Source organism: Oncorhynchus nerka, linkage group LG24, assembly GCF_034236695.1.
Source record: "Oncorhynchus nerka isolate Pitt River linkage group LG24, Oner_Uvic_2.0, whole genome shotgun sequence".
Classification (NCBI taxonomy): domain Eukaryota; kingdom Metazoa; phylum Chordata; class Actinopteri; order Salmoniformes; family Salmonidae; genus Oncorhynchus; species Oncorhynchus nerka.
The window spans coordinates 72,290,341-72,308,768 of NC_088419.1; the positions used below are offsets into that span (position 1 = coordinate 72,290,341).

At 42.9% G+C, this 18,428-nt stretch overlaps 1 protein-coding gene across 1 annotated transcript in view; it reads right to left on the reverse strand.

Moving 5' to 3' along the window:
• Window positions 1-18,428, reverse strand: part of LOC115108559 (BMP/retinoic acid-inducible neural-specific protein 3-like) — a 67,984-nt gene that overhangs the window by 13,090 nt on the left and 36,466 nt on the right. Inside the window, exons 5-7 of the mRNA XM_029633051.2 lie at window positions 18,260-18,365; window positions 17,652-17,888; window positions 14,110-14,332 (exon numbers count right to left, since the gene is read on the reverse strand). Coding sequence (XP_029488911.2) covers window positions 14,110-14,332; window positions 17,652-17,888; window positions 18,260-18,365 — 566 coding nt within the window. The remainder of the gene's footprint in view (window positions 1-14,109; window positions 14,333-17,651; window positions 17,889-18,259; window positions 18,366-18,428) is intronic.

The window sequence follows — 18,428 nt, forward strand, 5'->3', positions numbered from 1 at the left end:
TGGATAAAGATCCAATATAAAGAGAATGAGGAAATGTCCACTCACTGTGATACTGCTCGCAAATGTAATGTTTTATAAACATCATGGAACCATTTTACAGATCATATTAGCGCTTATCCAGAACTAGCAGCTGAAATTACATTGCTTTCGAGCCATGCATGTTCTCACCATAAACCAATTAACGATAAATCTTTCTAATAAGTTTGGTTTTTAATCAAGTTAAACAAAAAACAATCTTTTTTAAACCAACAACAATATGTCTAAATAGGATCGAGTCAGAAATACCATAAATCACTTTCTCATTTCATGGAACTGTGTGCACATGTAGGCCTACATGTCTTTACGCATAATATTCATACTACTATACAAAATACTAGGCTCCTCTCAATTCTATCGTTACCTACAGTATGTGCAAGGCAAATATATATTTTTTTACCTGGTTGATATGGCATTATAGGAAGACTGAATAGTTTGGAGGAGTGTGTCTGGTAATTGGACGAGGGGATGGATACTCTACCATTGATCCACATCAATGGGACTGCAGTAGTAGAGAGAGTCACGAGTTTGAAGTTCCTTGGAGTCCACATCACCGAGGACTTGTCATGGACCAATAAAACCGCCACTCGTGTCAAGAGTGCACAACAGAGTCTCTATTTCCTAAGCCGGCTGAAGAACTTTGGCATGCTGCCCTGGATCCTACCGCTGCACAATCGAGAACATCCTGACCAGTTGCATCAAAAACTTTTCCAATCACTCTCAGTAGACAATTTAAAACCTCCTTATTCATAGTCTACTTGGCTAATGGCCACGATAAAAAGACGCACTGTGTTGCAGCTAAACCAGCCTATATTAATTTGTGACTATGGGGCAGTATTTTCATCTTTGGGAAAAAAATATTGTCAGGACAAGATGCTAGAATATGCATATAATTGACAGCTTAGAATAGAAAACACTAAAGTTTCCAAAACTGTAAAAATATTGTCTGAGTATAACAGAACTGATATTGCAGGCGAAAGCCTGATAAAAATCCAATCCGGAAGTGACTCATCTTTTGAAAGCTCTGCTTTCCAATGAGTCCGTATTGAGCAGTGAATGGGCTATCAACCAGATTACTTTTTCTCCGTATTCCCCAAGGTGTCTACAGCATTGTGACGTTGTTTTACGCATTTATATTGAAGAACACCCGTAAGTGGCTACATTGCGCAACTGGTCACCTGATGGCTCCCAGAGTGATTCTAGCGTAAAATACAGAGGTAGCCATTATTCCAATCGGTCCTACTGAAAAAACAATTGTCCCAGTGGACATATTATCGAATAGATATTTGAAAAACACCTTGAGGATTGATTATAAACAACGTTTGCCATGTTTCTCTCGATATTATGGAGCTAATTTGGAATATTTTTTCGGCGTTTTCGAGACTGCAATTTCCGGGCGATTTCTCAGCCAAACGTGAAGAACAAACGGAGCTATTTCGCCTACAAAAATAATATTTTTGGAAAAAAGGAACATTGGCTATCTAACTGCGAGTCTCGTGGGTAAAAACATCCGAAGCTCATAAAAGGTAAACAATTTAATTGTATTGCTTTTCTGATTTCTTTGACCAAGTTACCTGCTGCTAGCTGGACAAAATGCTATGCTAGGCTATAGATAAATTTACACAAATGCTTGTCTAGCTTTGGCTGTAAAGCATATTTTGAACATCTGAGACGACAGGTTGATTAACAAAAGGCTAAATTATATCTCAATATATTTCACTTGTGATTTTCATGAATAGGAATATTTTATAGGAATATTTATGTCCGTTGCGTTATGCTAATTAGTGTCAGTCGATGATTTGATTTATTTCACCTTTATTTAACCAGGTAGGCAAGTTGAGAACAAGTTCTCATTTACAATTGCGACCTGGCCAAGATAAAGCAAAGCAGTTCGACAGATACAACGACAGAGTTACACATGGAGTAAAAGAAACATACAGTCAATAATACAGTATAAACAAATCTATATACAATGTGAGCAAATTAGGTGAGAAGGGAGGTAAAGGCAAAGAAGGCCATGGTGGCAAAGTAAATACAATATAGCAAGTAAAACACTGGAATGGTAGTTTTGCAATGGAAGAATGTGCAAAGTAGAAAAAAATAATGGGGTGCAAAGGAGCAAAATAAATAAATAAATGAAATACAGTTGGGAAAGAGGTAGTTGTTTGGGCTAAATTATAGGTGGGCTATGTACAGGTGCAGTAATCTGTGAGCTGCTCTGACAGTTGGTGCTTAAAGCTAATGAGGGAGATAAGTGTTTCCAGTTTCAGAGATTTTTGTAGTTCGTTCCAGTCATTGGCAGCAGAGAACTGGAAGGAGAGGCGGCCAAAGAAAGAATTGGTTTTGGGGGTGACTAGAGAGATATACCTGCTGGAGCATATGCTACAGGTGGGAGATGCTATGGTGACCAGCAAGCTGAGATAAGGGGGGACTTTACCTAGCAGGGTCTTGTAGATGACATGGAGCCAGTGGGTTTGGCGACGAGTATGAAGCGAGGGCCAGCCAACGAGAGCGTACAGGTCGCAATGGTGGGTAGTATATGGGGCTTTGGTGACAAAACGGATTGCACTGTGATAGACTGCATCCAATTTGTTGAGTAGGGTATTGGAGGCTATTTTGTAAATGACATCGCCAAAGTCGAGGATTGGTAGGATGGTCAGTTTTACAAGGGTATGTTTGGCAGCATGAGTGAAGGATGCTTTGTTGCGAAATAGGAAGCCAATTCTAGATTTAACTTTGGATTGGAGATGTTTGATATGGGTCTGGAAGGAGAGTTTACAGTCTAACCAGACACCTAAGTATTTGTAGTTGTCCACATATTCTAAGTCAGAGCCGTCCAGAGTAGTGATGTTGGACAGGCGGGTAGGTACAGGTAGCGATCGGTTGAAGAGCATGCATTTAGTTTTACTTGTATTTAAGAGCAATTGGAGGCCACGGAAGGAGAGTTGTATGGCATTGAAGCTTGCCTGGCGGGTTGTTAACACAGTGTCCAAAGAAGGGCCAGAAGTATACAGAATACAGATACAGATTACTAATACAGATTATTAATACAGATTACGCTCCCTCACGTGGGATGGGGAGTCACTAGAGGTTAAGGGGAGGGCAGGCTATGCTTGTTATTTTTTAAATCAAATTAAATGGGGGTGGAAAAATCTATTGTTTCTAAATATGAGATTCACCTGCACAAAAGGCACATCTCTTCTTCTATAGGCACTGTGCATCATGGCTGGATAGGGTGCGCTTTCGCTCTCAAAATCCATGCCATTATCTACTGTATTACAGTTAAGACCTGCTTTTTGAGAGTCTTAAAACTTCCCATTAGCACTGCATGAAATTGTGACTTTTGCGCTTGTTAAGAACACACCTCAAATATTGCCACCCCTTCAACCTCAGCGCAAGCAAGCTGATGTTAGACAGGTAAATAGCCGAATCCTGGCTTTAGGTTTGGAATATGCCAGTGCACCAGTTTTTACATGACGAAATTGCAAACTAATGTGCACCTCCTTAGCACCAGCCGAAAATACAGCCCTGTGTATCTGCATCTCTGTGCTGGCACCCAATTCTCTGTGGATAGCTGGATTTACTTTTTGAATTGCATCCATGAAACAATTTGTCGAAACACCATAAGGTTGAGAAACGGAAGGGGCAAAGAAACCTATAATGGACATTGGAGGGGCAGAGAGTAGCTTGTATTGCTTTACTAAAACCCATTAAGAGAAATATGTCAATCAGACTCATGTACACGATCACTTCTGTGTTAGAGCCACAATAGCAGTAGTACTAGGAGACTAGTAAAAATTAACGTAGTTTATGAGAATCTCATGGCCACAGACCTTTTATTTGTATCCATTATAGGTAGTTTCGTCAAAAAAAAGAGGGAAAGTCATACAAAAAGACACTCAACACCACAGAATACAGTCATTCACTGAGCAAAATATAGTCCTTGACGGTGAAAAATAACAGTAAAAGGAAAGACTAATGAAATGGATGTTCTCTCAATGGGATTTTCTATCTAAATAATAAACATGAATGAATTAAATAAATTATGGCTGACGGTATTAGTCAGATCTAGGTAACTACTGTATTCTCTGTATGTAGTCTATTAAAATCAAAGCTCTCAGTATATCTAATGTATGAAATAGAGTTTCAGTTTTATTAATCAGTCCTCTATGCTTGTTAAAGTCAATTTTCCCCTGACGAAGAAATATGGGCTGGTTTTGCCAAGTGAAACCTTTTCTAAAACACATTTAGAAGAAAATGAAGAAAAAACACAAGCACAGCAGAGTTTCACCCGACAAGAGGGTTGGTGAAATTGGAGATGCTATCTCATGTTCTGATTGATTGCCTGTGAACTCTTTTGAACATAAGAAACAAAATAAATCAGTGCAGAAATGTCAAAGCAATATGCAGAGTACAGAATTCATCTCCCTTCGCCTATCAACAATGTGTATGTCTGAACAGCAGCCATTTTTGACTGAGACATTCACAACATCACGAGTCTATTCAGGCACAAAAGGGATTCTCAGGCAGATTTCTTACATGGCCTGGAAATTTTGCAGGGAGACTAGACCGGGACCAAGTCATCAGCATCGAAAAAATTATTTCTACAAAAACCCTTCTCAGGTCTCTGCTGAAAACAAAGTGTTGTGTTTATTACCATGTTATAACATTACCATGTTATAAACACAACACTTTGGGGCGGCAGGCAGCCTAGTGGTTAGAGCGTTGGACTAGTAACGGAAAGGTTGCAAGATCGAATGCCCAAGCTGACAAGGTAAAAATCTGTCGCTCTGCCCCTGAACAAGGCAGTTAACCCACTGTTCCTAGGCCATCATTGAAAATAAGAATTTGTTATTAACTGACTTGCCTAGTTAAATAAAGATAAATCCTGTTTGGGATAGGGGGCAGCATTTTCACGTTTGGATGAAAAGCGTTTCCAGACTACTCAGGCCCAGTTGCTAATATATGCATATTATTAGTATATTTGGATAGAAAACATTGAATTATGTCTGTGTATAACAGAACTCATATGGCAGGTGAAAACCTGAGAACAATCCAACCAGGAAGTGGGAAATCTGAGGTTTGTAGTTTTTCAACTCATTGCCTATCGAATATACAGTGTCTAAGGGGTCATGTTGCACTTCCTAAGGCTTCCACTAGATGTCAACAGTCTTTAGAACCTTGTTTGATGCTTCCACTGTGAAGGAGGGGGGAATGGGAGTTGAATGAGTCAGAGGTCTGCCAGAGTGGCATGAGCTGGTCACGCACTCATGCTTGCGTTCCATTGCATTTCTGAAGACAAAGGAATTCTCCGGTTGGAACATTATTGAAGATTTATGATAAAAACATCCTAAAGATTGATTCTATACATCGTTTGACATGTTTCTACGAACTGTAATATGACTTTTCTTCTGAACTTTCACCACGAGTTTGGATTTGTGAACTGAACGCACTAACAAAGGAGGTATTTGGACATAAATCAAACATTTATTGTGGAACTGGTATTCCTGGGAGTGCATTCTGATGAAGATGATCAAAGGTAAGGGAATATTTAGATTTGAGATTTAAATGTTTTTTTAGAGTGAAGTACATCGAAAAAATCAAGAGAAAACTGCAAGACTCAATAGAAGACAAAACAAGGAACAAACCAAAAAGACAGGCTTTTGAAGAAGTAACTATTTTTCATAAAATTGTACAGTTATCTTAGCTAGCTGAATTGCTAGCTGAATTGTTTACTTGTTGCTAAGCAGTTGCTAGGGACTCTCCTGGAAGAAGCTAGCTAGCTTACAAATAATAACAACAAAAAATATCTAGTTAACAGAAGAAAGGAAGACAAAATAAGGACAGAAGAAAAAGGAAAAGAAAAAGGACAACAAAGTGAAACCTCTAAAGAAACAAGAGACCATAATACAAGAAACAGCACTATAGAGAGATAGAACAACAACAACGCAGCCACTGCCAGCTAGCCTACTTCAGCAGTACTGTATCATTTGAATTATTTTAGTCAATAAGATTCCTGCTACGTAAGCTTAACTTTCTGAACATTCGAGACGTGTAGTCCATTTGTCATTCCAATCTCCTTTGCATTAGCGTAGCCTCTTCTGTAGCCTGTCAACTATGTGTCTGTCTATCCCTGTTCTCTCCTCTCTGCACAGACCATACAAACGCTCCACACCGCGTGGCCGCGGCCACTCTAATCTGGTGGTCCCAGCGCGCACGACCCACGTGGAGTTCCAGGTCTCCGGTAGCCTCTGGAACTGCCGATCTGCGGCCAACAAGGCAGAGTTCATCTCAGCCTATGCCTCCCTCCAGTCCCTCGACTTCTTGGCACTGACAGAAACATGGATCACCACAGATAACACTGCTACTCCTACTGCTCTCTCTTCGTCCGCCCACGTGTTCTCGCACACCCCGAGAGCTTCTGGTCAGCGGGGTGGTGGCACCGGGATCCTCATCTCTCCCAAGTGGTCATTCTCTCTTTCTCCCCTTACCCATCTGTCTATCGCCTCCTTTGAATTCCATGCTGTCACAGTTACCAGCCCTTTCAAGCTTAACATCCTTATCATTTATCGCCCTCCAGGTTCCCTCGGAGAGTTCATCAATGAGCTTGATGCCTTGATAAGCTCATTTCCTGAGGATGGCTCACCTCTCACAGTTCTGGGCGACTTTAACCTCCCCACGTCTACCTTTGACTCATTCCTCTCTGCCTCCTTCTTTCCACTCCTCTCCTCTTTTGACCTCACCCTCTCACCTTCCCCCTCTACTCACAAGGCAGGCAATACGCTCGAACTCATCTTTACTAGATGCTGTTCTTCCACTAACCTCACTGCAACTCCCCTCAAAGTCTCCGACCACTACCTTGTATCCTTTTCCCTCTTGCTCTCATCCAACACTTCCCACACTGCCCCTACTCGGATGGTATCGCGCCGTCCCAATCTTCGCTCTCTCTCCCCTCTTCCATCCTATCATCTCTTCCCTCTGCTCAAACCTTCTCCAACCTATCTCCTGATTCTGCCTCATCAACCCTCCTCTCCTCCCTTTCTGCATCCCTTGATTCTCTATGTCCCCTATCCTCCAGGCCGGCTCGGTCCTCCCCTCCTGCTCCGTGGCTCGACGACTCATTGCGAGCTCACAGAACAGGGCTCCGGGCAGCCGAGCGGAAATGGAGGAAAACTCGCCTCCCTGCGGACCTGGCATCCTTTCACTCCCTCCTCTCTACATTTTCCTCTTCTGTCTCTGCTGCTAAAGCCACTTTCTACCACTCTAAAGTCCAAGCATCTGCCTCTAACCCTAGGAAGCTCTTTGCCACCTTCTCCTCCCTCCTGAATCCTCCTCCCCCTCCTCCTCCCTCTCTGCAGATGACTTCGTCAACCATTTTGAAAAGAAGGTCGACGACATCCGATCCTCGTTTGCTAAGTCAAACGACACCGCTGGTTCTGCTCACACTGCCCTACCCTGTGCTCTGACCTCTTTCTCCCCTCTTTCTCCAGATGAAATCTCACGTCTTGTGACGGCCGGCCGCCCAACAACCTGCCCGCTTGACCCTATTCCCTCCTCTCTTCTCCAGACCATTTCCGGAGACCTTCTCCCTTACCTCACCTCGCTCATCAACTCATCCCTGACCGCTGGCTACGTCCCTTCTGTCTTCAAGAGAGCGAGAGTTGCACCCCTTCTGAAAAAACCTACACTCGATCCCTCCGATGTCAACAACTACAGACCAGTATCCCTTCTTTCTTTTCTCTCCAAAACTCTTGAACGTGCCGTCCTTGGCCAGCTCTCCCGCTATCTCTCTCAGAATGACCTACTTGATCCAAATCAGTCAGGTTTCAAGACTAGTCATTCAACTGAGACTGCTCTTCTCTGTATCACGGAGGCCCTCCGCACTGCTAAAGCTAACTCTCTCTCCTTGCTCTCATCCTTCTAGACCTATCGGCTGCCTTCGATACTGTGAACCATCAGATCCTCCTCTCCACCCTCTCCGAGTTGGGCATCTCCGGCGCGGCCCACGCTTGGATTGCGTCCTACCTGACAGGTCGCTCCTACCAGGTGGCGTGGCGAGAATCTGTCTCCTCACCACGCGCTCTCACCACTGGCGTCCCCCAGGGCTCTGTTCTAGGCCCTCTCCTATTCTCGCTATACACCAAGTCACTTGGCTCTGTCATAACCTCACATGGTCTCTCCTATCATTGCTATGCAGACGACACACAATTAATCTTCTCCTTTCCCCCTTCTGATGACCAGGTGGCGAATCGCATCTCTGCATGTCTGGCAGACATATCAGTGTGGATGATGGATCACCACCTCAAGCTGAACCTCGGCAAGACGGAGCTGCTCTTCCTCCCGGGGAAGGACTGCCCGTTCCATGATCTCGCCATCACGGTTGACAACTCCATTGTGTCCTCCTCCCAGAGCGCTAAGAACCTTGGCGTGATCCTGGACAACACCCTGTCGTTCTCAACTAACATCAAGGCGGTGGCCCGTTCTTGTAGGTTCATGCTCTACAACATCCGCAGAGTACGACCCTGCCTCACACAGGAAGCAGCGCAGGTCCTAATCCAGGCACTTGTCATCTCCCGTCTGGATTACTGCAACTCGCTGTTGGCTGGGCTCCCTGCCTGTGCCATTAAACCCCTACAACTCATCCAGAACGCCGCAGCCCGTCTGGTTAGTCCTATGAGTGTTATCTGATGAAGATCGTCAAAGGTTAGTGATTATTTTTTATCTCTTTCTGCTTTTTGTGACTCCTCTCTTTGGCTGTGACTAGGCTCTGACCTAACATATGTTGTGGTTTCGCTATAAAGCCTTTTTGAAATCAGACACGATGGGTAGATTAACAAGAGGTGTATCTTTAATTTGGCGCATTGGACATGTGAATGTATGAAAGTTACATATTTGCCATTTCAGCGGAATGTTGTCGAGGGTTCCCCTAGCCATAAGAAGATAAAAACATTTTTTTTGTTTGATACCTCATCCAGAGATAGCACAGAAATCTGAAAAAGTGTTAAACAAATCAAAATATATTTTATATTTGAAATTCTAGTAGCCACCCTTCTTTGCCTTGACGACAGCTTTGAACACTTTTGGCATTCTTTCAACCAGCTTCAGCTCGAATGCTTTTCCACCAGCTTTGAAGGAGTTCCCACATATGCTAAGCAGTTGTTGACTGCTTTTCCTTCACTCTGCTGTCCAACTCATCCCAAACTTTCTCAATTGGGTTGACATTGGGTGATTGTGGAGGCCAGGTCATTGGATGCAGCACTCCATCACTCTCTTTCTTGGTCAAATAGCAATTACACAGTCTGGAGGTGTGTTGGGTCATTGTCCTTTTGAAAAACAAATGATAGTGGTACTAAGCGCAAACCAGATGGGATGGCGTATCACTGCAGAATGCTGTGGTAGACATGCTGGTTAAGTGTGCCTTGAATTCTAAATAAATCACTGACAGTGTCACCTGCAAAGAACCCCCACTCGATCACATCTCCTCCTCCATGCTTCACGGTGGAAACCACACATGCAGAGATCATCCATTCACCACTCTGCATCTCACAAAGATAGGTTGGTTGGAACCAAAAATCTCAAAATAGGACTCATCAGACCAAAGGACAGATTTCCACCGGTCTAATGACCATTGCTTGTGGCCCAAGCAGGTCTCTTCTTATTGGAGTCCTTTAGTAGTGGTTTCTTTGCAGCAATTCAACCATGAAGTTCTGATTCATGCAGTCTCCTCTGAACAGTACATTTTGAGATGTGTCTGTTCCTTGAACTCTGTGAACTGCTATCTGATGTGCAGTTAACTCTAATGAACTTATCTTCTGCAGCAGAGGTAACTATGGGTCTTCCTTTCTGGCGGTCCTCATGAGAGCCAGTTTTATCATAGCGCTTGGCGGTTTTTGTGACTGCACTTGAAGAAACGTTCAAAGTTCTTGACATTTCCAGAGTGACTGACATTCATGTCTTAACTTCTTAAGGTATAGGGGGCAGCATTTTCACTTTTGGATAAATAGCGTGCCCAATTTCAACTTCCTGCTACTCATGCCAAGAATATAAGATATGCATATTATTAGTAGATTTGGATAGAAAACACTCTGAAGTTTCTAAAACTGTTTGAGTCATGTCTGTGAGTATAACATAAATTTGCTCAGTTTTTTTGACGTCTCTGTTCAGTGATTTCTCATTGAGAAACCATATTTCTTAGGCACTTGTTTTCAGTTCCTACCGCTTCCACTGGATGTCACCAGTCCTTGGAATTTGGTTGAGGTTATTCCTTTGTGCAATGAAGAAGTACGGCCATGTTGGAAAAAGGTAACGCTGTTGAGAGTGCGCAAGACTTGAAAAGTAGCGTTAGTTTCCTCTCGTCCTCTTTTAAAAACAGATAGACCCGTCTTCAATTTGATTCGATGGATTATTAACGTTTAAAAATAACTAAAGTTGTATTACAAAAGTACTTTGAAATGTTTTGGCAAAGTTTACAGGCAACTTTTGAGATATTTTGTAGTGACGTTGCGCAATTTGGAAGCTGTTTTTTTCTGGATCAAACGCACCAAATAAATTGACATTTTGGATATATATGGATGGAATTACTCAAACAAAATAACCAATTGTCATGTTTATGGGACATATTGGAGTGCCAACAAAAGAAGCTCGTCAAAGGTAAGGCATGTTTTATATTTTATTTCTGTGTTTTGTGTAGCGCCTGCAGGGTTGAAATATGTTACTTTGTTTACTGTTGTGCTATCATCAGATAATAGCTTCTTATGCTTTCGCCAAAAAGCCTTTTTAAAATCTGACATGTTGGCTGGATTCACACATTTTATTTGAATTTGCCGCGCTGCATTTTCCCTGGCAAGCATCCCCTATACCATAATAACTTAAAGTAATGGACTGTCGTTTCTCTTTGCTTATTTGAGCTGTTCTTGCCATAATAGGGACTTGGTCTTTTACCAAATAGGGCTATCTTCTGTATACCACCTCTACCTTGTCACAACACAACTGATTGGCTCAAATGCATTAACCAGTTGGATGTAGGGGGCGCCATTTTAATTTTTGGATGAAAAACGTTCCCGTTTTAAACAAGATATTTTGTCACGACAAGATGCTCGACTATGCATATAATTGACAGCTTTGGAAAGAAGACACTCTGACGTTTCCAAAACTGCAAAAGATATTGTCTGTGAGTGCCACAGAACTGATGTTACAGGCAAAACCCAGATAAACCAGGAAGTGCCGCATTTTTTGAAACCGCCTCATGCCAATGACTATATGGCTGTGAATGAGCTTACGTTTTCCACGTTTTTCCCCAAGGTGTCTACAGCATTGTGACGTCTTTTTAGGCATTTCCCTTGAAGAATTGCTGTAAGGGACCATATATGGTGTCTCCCGCAGAAAACCTTGAGTAAAATACTGAGGTAGCCATTTTTCCAATCGTTTCTTATGAGAAACCAACTGCCTCGACGGATATATTATCGAATACATTTGTTAAAAACACCTTGAGGATGGATCCAAAACAACATTTGCCGTGTTTCTCTCGATATTATGTAGCTAATTTTGAAAAAAGTTTGGCGTTATAGTTGTAGCATTTTTCAGTCGATTTCTCAGCCAAGCATGGTGAAGAAACGGGAGCTTTTTCGCCTACAAAAATAATATTTTTGGAAAAAAGGAACATTTGCTATCTAACTGGGAGTCTCCTGAGTGAAAGCATCCAAAGTTCTTCAAAGGTAAATTATTTAATTTGGTTGTAGGTTCATGCTCTACAACATCCGCAGAGTACGACCCTGCCGCACACAGGAAGCGGCGCAGGTCCTAATCCAGGCACTTGTCATCTCCCGTCTGGATTACTGCAACTCGCTGTTGGCTGGGCTCCCTGCCTGTGCCATTAAACCCCTACAACTCATCCAGAACGCCGCAGCCCGTCTGGTGTTCAACCTTCCCAAGTTCTCTCACGTCACCCCGCTCCTCCGCTCTCTCCACTGGCTTCCAGTTGAAGCTCGCAAACGCTACAAGACCATGGTGCTTGCCTACGGAGCTGTGAGGGGAACGGCACCTCAGTACCTCCAGGCTCTGATCAGGCCCTACACCCAAACAAGGGCACTGCGTTCATCCACCTCTGGCCTGCTCGCCTCCCTACCACTGAGGAAGTACAGTTCCCGCTCAGCCCAGTCAAAACTGTTCGCTGCTCTGGCCCCCCAATGGTGGAACAAACTCCCTCACGACGCCAGGACAGCGGAGTCAATCACCACCTTCCGGAGACACCTGAAACCCCACCTCTTCAAGGAATACCTAGGATAGGATAAAGTAATCCTTCTCACCCTCCCCCCCCCCCCTTAAAAGATTTAGATGCACTATTGTAAAGTGGCTGTTCCACTGGATGTCATAAGGTGAATGCACCAATTTGTAAGTCGCTCTGGATAAGAGCGTCTGCTAAATGACTTAAATGTAAATGTAAATGTTTTCTTATTTTTGTGAAAAGGTTGCCTGCTGCCAGCAGAGCCTAGCATAGCATTATGCCATGATAAACTTACACAAAAGCTTGTCTAGCGTTGGCTGTAACGCATATTTTGAAAATCTGAGATGACAGTGTTGTTAACAAAAGGCTAAGCTTGTATTTGAATATATTTATTTCATTTCATTTGCGATTTTCATGAATAGGAAAAGTTTCTAGGGGTATTTATGTCCGTTGCGTTATGCTAATGCATTTGAGGTTATGATTACGCTCCCGGATACGGGTTTGCTCGTCGCAACTGGTTAAGAAGGAAAGAAATTCCACAAAGTAACTTTTAACAAGGCACACCTGTTAATTTAAATGCATTCCAGGTGACTACCTCATGAAGCTGCTTGAGAGAATGCCAAGTGAGTGTGCAAAGCTGTAATCAAGGCAAAGGGTGGCTACTTTGAAGAAAATATAAAATATGTTTTATATGATACCAGATGTATTCAAGTGCAGTCACTGGATCCTGGACTTCCTGATGAGCTTCCCCCAGGTGGTAAGGGGAGCCAACAACACGTCTGTCATGCTGATCATCAACACTGGAGCCCCTCATGGGTGTGTACTCAGTCCCCTCCTGTACTCCCTGTTCACCCACGACCAAACAAACACGACTCCAACACCGTTATTAAGTTTGCTGACACCAACAACGATGAGACAGCCTATAGGGAGGAGGTCAGAGAACTGGCAGTGTGGTGCCAGGACAACAACCTCTCCCTCAATGTGAGCAAGACTAAGGAGCTGGTCGTGGACTACAGGAAAAGGCGGGCCGGACCAGCCCCCATTAACATCAATGGGGCTGTAGTGGAGAAGGTCGAGAGCTTCAAGTTCCTTGGTGACCACATCACCAACGAACTATCATGGTCCAAACACACCAAGACACTCATGAAGAGGGCACGCCAAAACCTTTTCCCCCTCAGGAGACTGAAAAGACTTGGCATGGGTCCCCAGATCTGGGGACCTCATGGGTCCCCAGATCCTCTAAAGCTACACCATCGGTTGCATCACCGCCTGGTATGGCAGCTGCTCGGCATCTGACTGTAAAGCGCTACAGAGGGTAGTGCGTACGGCCCAGTACATCACTTGGGCCAAGCTTCCTGCAATTCAGGACCTATATAATAGGCCGTGTCAGAGGAAAGCCCATAGAATTGTCAGATTCCAGTCACCCAAATCATAAACTGTTTTCTCTGCTACCACACGGCAAGTGGTACCGGACCGCCAAGTCTAGGACAAAAAGGCTCCTCTACTGCTTCTACCCCCAAGCCATAAGACTGCTGAACAATTAATCAAATGACCACCAGACTATTACATTTTTAAGTTAAATTTATTTGGTAAATATTGTCTTAACTCTTTTTGAACTGCACTGTTGGTTAAGGGCTTAAAAGAAAGAATTTGACGGTAAGGTCTGCACTTGTTGTATTCTGCGCATGTGACAAATAAAGTTGATTTGATTCAATATTATTCTACAATGTAGAAAATAGTAAAAATAAAGAAAATCCCTGGAACAAGTACTGTAGGTGTCCAAACTTTTGACTGGTATTTTACATGCCAGCTAAACTTCACAGGCAACGTTTATCATAATACAGTCTCACCTCTCTCTCAGCACAATGACTTTCGGCTGTGTCCGACACCTCTTGCTGAGGGTGAAGAGTTTGTTGACGATTCGTCGGGATTTGGCAATGAGCTGTCTGCTGCTGAGCTCCAGCTGTCTGTAGCGTTGGTGGACGGCCGGCTCCATCTTCCAGAAGTACTGGATGGCAGATGTGTTGAGGGCGTAGAACATCGGGAGTCTCCGCAAAAAGTTCTGGAACTCCTCTGAAAGGCAGACAGGTGTGGAGAGGTTTAATGCCCCCTTGTCGTTCTGGTCCGCTTATTTATTTATATGATTCTGTTCATTTTGTCTGATAAAGTCAGACGGCATTAAGGGATCACTTTCGAGAGAGCACATGGGACTTGATTTGCCGGGCTGCGGTTGGGGAAAATGGAAGTGATGCATATGCTAATAGAAAGAGGCAGAAATAAATGTAGGTCTGTGTCTCTGTTTGAAACACCAAGAACCCAGCCAGCTCCTGGCAAAGCAAGCTCATGGCTCTGTGTGCAGAGGCACAACAGCCAAACAGATTGAAAAGCAGCAAAAAATATTACTTTGCTTCATGGTAAGTGTTAGGTTTAACGAGTCAAAGGGGGCAAAAAATGATTTTCAGAGCAATCGATATATGCTTTCATGATTGAATAGATTTTTCAGAATTCAATTCTAATTAATCTGTAATGAGAAAGTGACAGTGATATTTACAATTAACAGTGATGTTGATCATCTCTGATTACAATCGTCATTCGCTCTCAAAGGGATTAGCCATGGTGTAATGTGTACTGCTGTGATTTTTTGATAAACCATCGCTATATTAGGAGAGAGATCTCAGACTGCAATTAGAAGTAAACGTAGTAGTGACTTTACGGCCATTAGATTCCATGATGTGCTCGGTAAAGGATGTTTACATGTTTTAAATCAGCCTCCAGCTGCTGCATTCAAATGAATTAGTGTGCTCCATTGCACCCTGAGTAAACCTGCTTAGGCTGGCACCATTCCCGGGACACAAAAAAAAAATAAGCCTGTTCATGCCAAGACTAGAGCGCTGTTTCACTGCCACGACAATGACACCTCATCCCTGAAAGCCCAGGCCTCTTCCCACCATTATTATCTTGTCAGACGATGAAAACAGCTAGGTAACAATGCTTCTCTCTTAATGCCTTCCCACAGCTCTGCTCTGAGGCAAACCACTGCAGAACTACAGGTACTGAACCTGGGCAAATTAAACAGCTCCCATCAACAATGCAGTAGGGCAGATGGTGTGGAGGGTATAATTGGTCCAACTGGCTCAGACAGTTACACTATAATGCTGCCAACATCAAGGTTGTGGGTTTAGTCCCTCGCATGGGCCATGTGAATTAAACATACAGTGTCTTCAGAAAGTATTCATACCCCTTGACTTATTCCACATTGTTTTATTACAGCCTAAATTCAAAATGGATTAAATATAACTTTTTCCTCACCCATCGACCCACAATACCCTATACCCTGAAAACATGTTTATTTTATTTTATGAAATACACAAATATTTCATATACATAAGTATTCACAACCCTGAGACAATACAGTACATGTTAAAATCGCCAGCGGTTACGGCTGTGAGTCTTTCTGGGTAAAGACTCGCAACTCCAGTGTATATTTGGCCTTGTGTTTAGGATAATGTCATGCTGAAAGGTGAATTTTTCTCCAAGTGTTTGTTAGAAAATAGACAACCAGGATTTCCTCTAGGATTGTGCTTAGCTATTCTGTTTATTTTTATCCTAAAAAACTCCCTAGTCCTTGCTGATGACAATCATATCCATAACATGATGCCGCCACCACGCTTTCAAATATGAAGAGTGGTACTCGGTGATGTATTGGATTTGCCCCAAACAGAACACTTGGTATTCAGGACAAAGTTCATCTATTTTTCATTTTTTTTGCCGTTTTACTTTACTGCCTTATTGCAAACAGGATGCATGTTTTGGAATATTTTTATTCTGTAGAGGCTTTCTTTTCACTCTGTCAATTAGGTTAGTATTGTGTAGTAATGACAATGTTGTTGATCCATCCTCAGTTTTCAACTATCACAGCCATTAAACACCCTCTAACTGTTTTAAAGTCACCATTGGCCTCATGGTGAAATCCTAGAGCAGTTTCCTTCCTCTCCGGCTACTGAGTTAGGAAAGACGCCTGTGTCTTTGTAGTGATTGGGTGTAGAAAAGCAACTTCACCATGCTCAAAGGGATATTCAATGTCTGCCCTTCTTGGCGAGGCTTTGGAAAACCTCCCTACTTTTTGTGGTTAAATCTGTGTTTGAAATTCACTGCTCAACTAAGGGACCTTACATGTATGTGTGGGGTACAGAGTTGAGGTTTTCAAAAATCATGTTAAACACTATTCCACACAGAGTTCATTGAACTTATTTTTTGACTTGTTAAACAAATGTTTACTCCTGAACATATTTTGGCTTGCCATAACAAATTGGTTGAATACTTATTCACTCGTTTTTATTCATTTGTACTTTGACATTATGAGGTATTGTGTTTAGGCCAGTGTCAGCAAATGTCTATTTAATCAATTTTAGATTCAGGCTGTAACAACAAAATGTGGAATAAGTCAAGGGGTGTAAATACTTTCTGGAGTTGCTGTATGCGTTTACAGACTTCTCAAGTGTGACCCGGACATTTAATATGAATAATTCAGCCTTTAAATATACATGTGAACCCATAGACAGCAGACGCCACACTGATTTCCGTGTTGTGTAAGGTTCTGTGGCATATATCAGGAGACTGAAAAGATTTGGCTTTGGTCCCCAGATCCTCAAAACATTCTACAGCTGCACCATCAAGAGCATCCTGAACGGTTGCATCACCGCCTGGTATGGAAACTGCTCTGCATCTGACCGTAAGGTGCTACAGAGGCTAGTGCCTCCTGCCGTGTACGTCACTGGGGCCAAGCTTCCTGCCATCCAGGACCTATATATACACTAGGCGGTGTCAGATGAAGTCCCAAAAAATTATCAAAGACTCCAGTCACCCAGGTCATAGACTGTTCTCTCAGCTACTGCATGACAAGCGGTACCAGAGCGCCAAGTCTAAAGGGTTCCTTAACAGCTTCTACCCCAAATCCATAAGACTTAACAGCTTCTAACCCCCAATCCACCCCCCCCCCCCTTTTTACACTGCTGCTACTCATTGTTCATTATCTAGGCATAGTCACTTTACATGTACAAATGACATCAACTAACCTGTACCCCGCACATTGACTCAGTATCGGAACTCCCTGTATATGTCCTTGTAATTTTGTAACTTTTTATTTTTTTACTTAAGAAAATATTAAAAATAAATAAAATTAAGTGAAAAAAGAAAATGAACTCTTTTTCTTGACCTGCATTGTTGGTTAAGGGCTTGTAAATAAGCATTTTACAGTAAGTTTTTATTCGGCGCATGATAAATACAATTTCATTTGACATACAGTTGCAGTACATTTGTGCAAGTATATTGAATGTTACAAATTCTCTATATACGCCTCTGTGAGTGTATCATCAATGTCATACTCCCATACCCGACTCTTCAAAGTCCTGGTTGGCCATGTTCCAGGTGTCTCTGATGTGCAGTAGGCTGGCCTCCATGGCCCTCAGGTCCACGTCGGGGCAATTACACTGGGGGAAGCCTGGGCTGCAGCGGCACCAACAGTCATTGTCTCGGCACACAAACTGACCCTCCACGTTACAGCCGATGTAGCTCAGAGCAGCCTGGACGAACCTGACCCTCAGGTACTCTGGTAGGATGGCCTGGAGACCTGAGGAGAGGACATGGTACAGTTTATATATGACAACACTGGCTAAACTTCAAGACAAATTACTGTAATAATGTAAACTAGACTCAAATACTGTATTAACTATAGACTTTCTACTGTAAGTTACTATAGGACAGAAGAGGTATTTTCTGGTCACGTTATAGATACATTTCCACTGGCTTGTTCATACATGTCTACAAATCCCTGTGATCCACTTAGGAATCCAGAGGTTCGGTTTCCAATGCCAGACAAAGACGAATTGAAGCTAAAATCCTTCTGACACTCTGGTGCCTCTTGTCTAACGTTTGGCAGAGAATATAAACTGTGACAATTCCATCAGAATGTCTGGGTGGGTTCAATTATGGATGGCCGACCTTGCAGATTAATCTTGTTTTCAGGGCTCTGAACCAGAACAGAGCTGACTGAGTCCAGGTTGTCATAGTTACTGCATCCAAGAGGGCCCGTCCTGGTTTCGGTCACCTAACGGGAAAGACAGAGGCACATGGCAATACTCCACTACACTGTAAAAGAGAGCCACTAAAG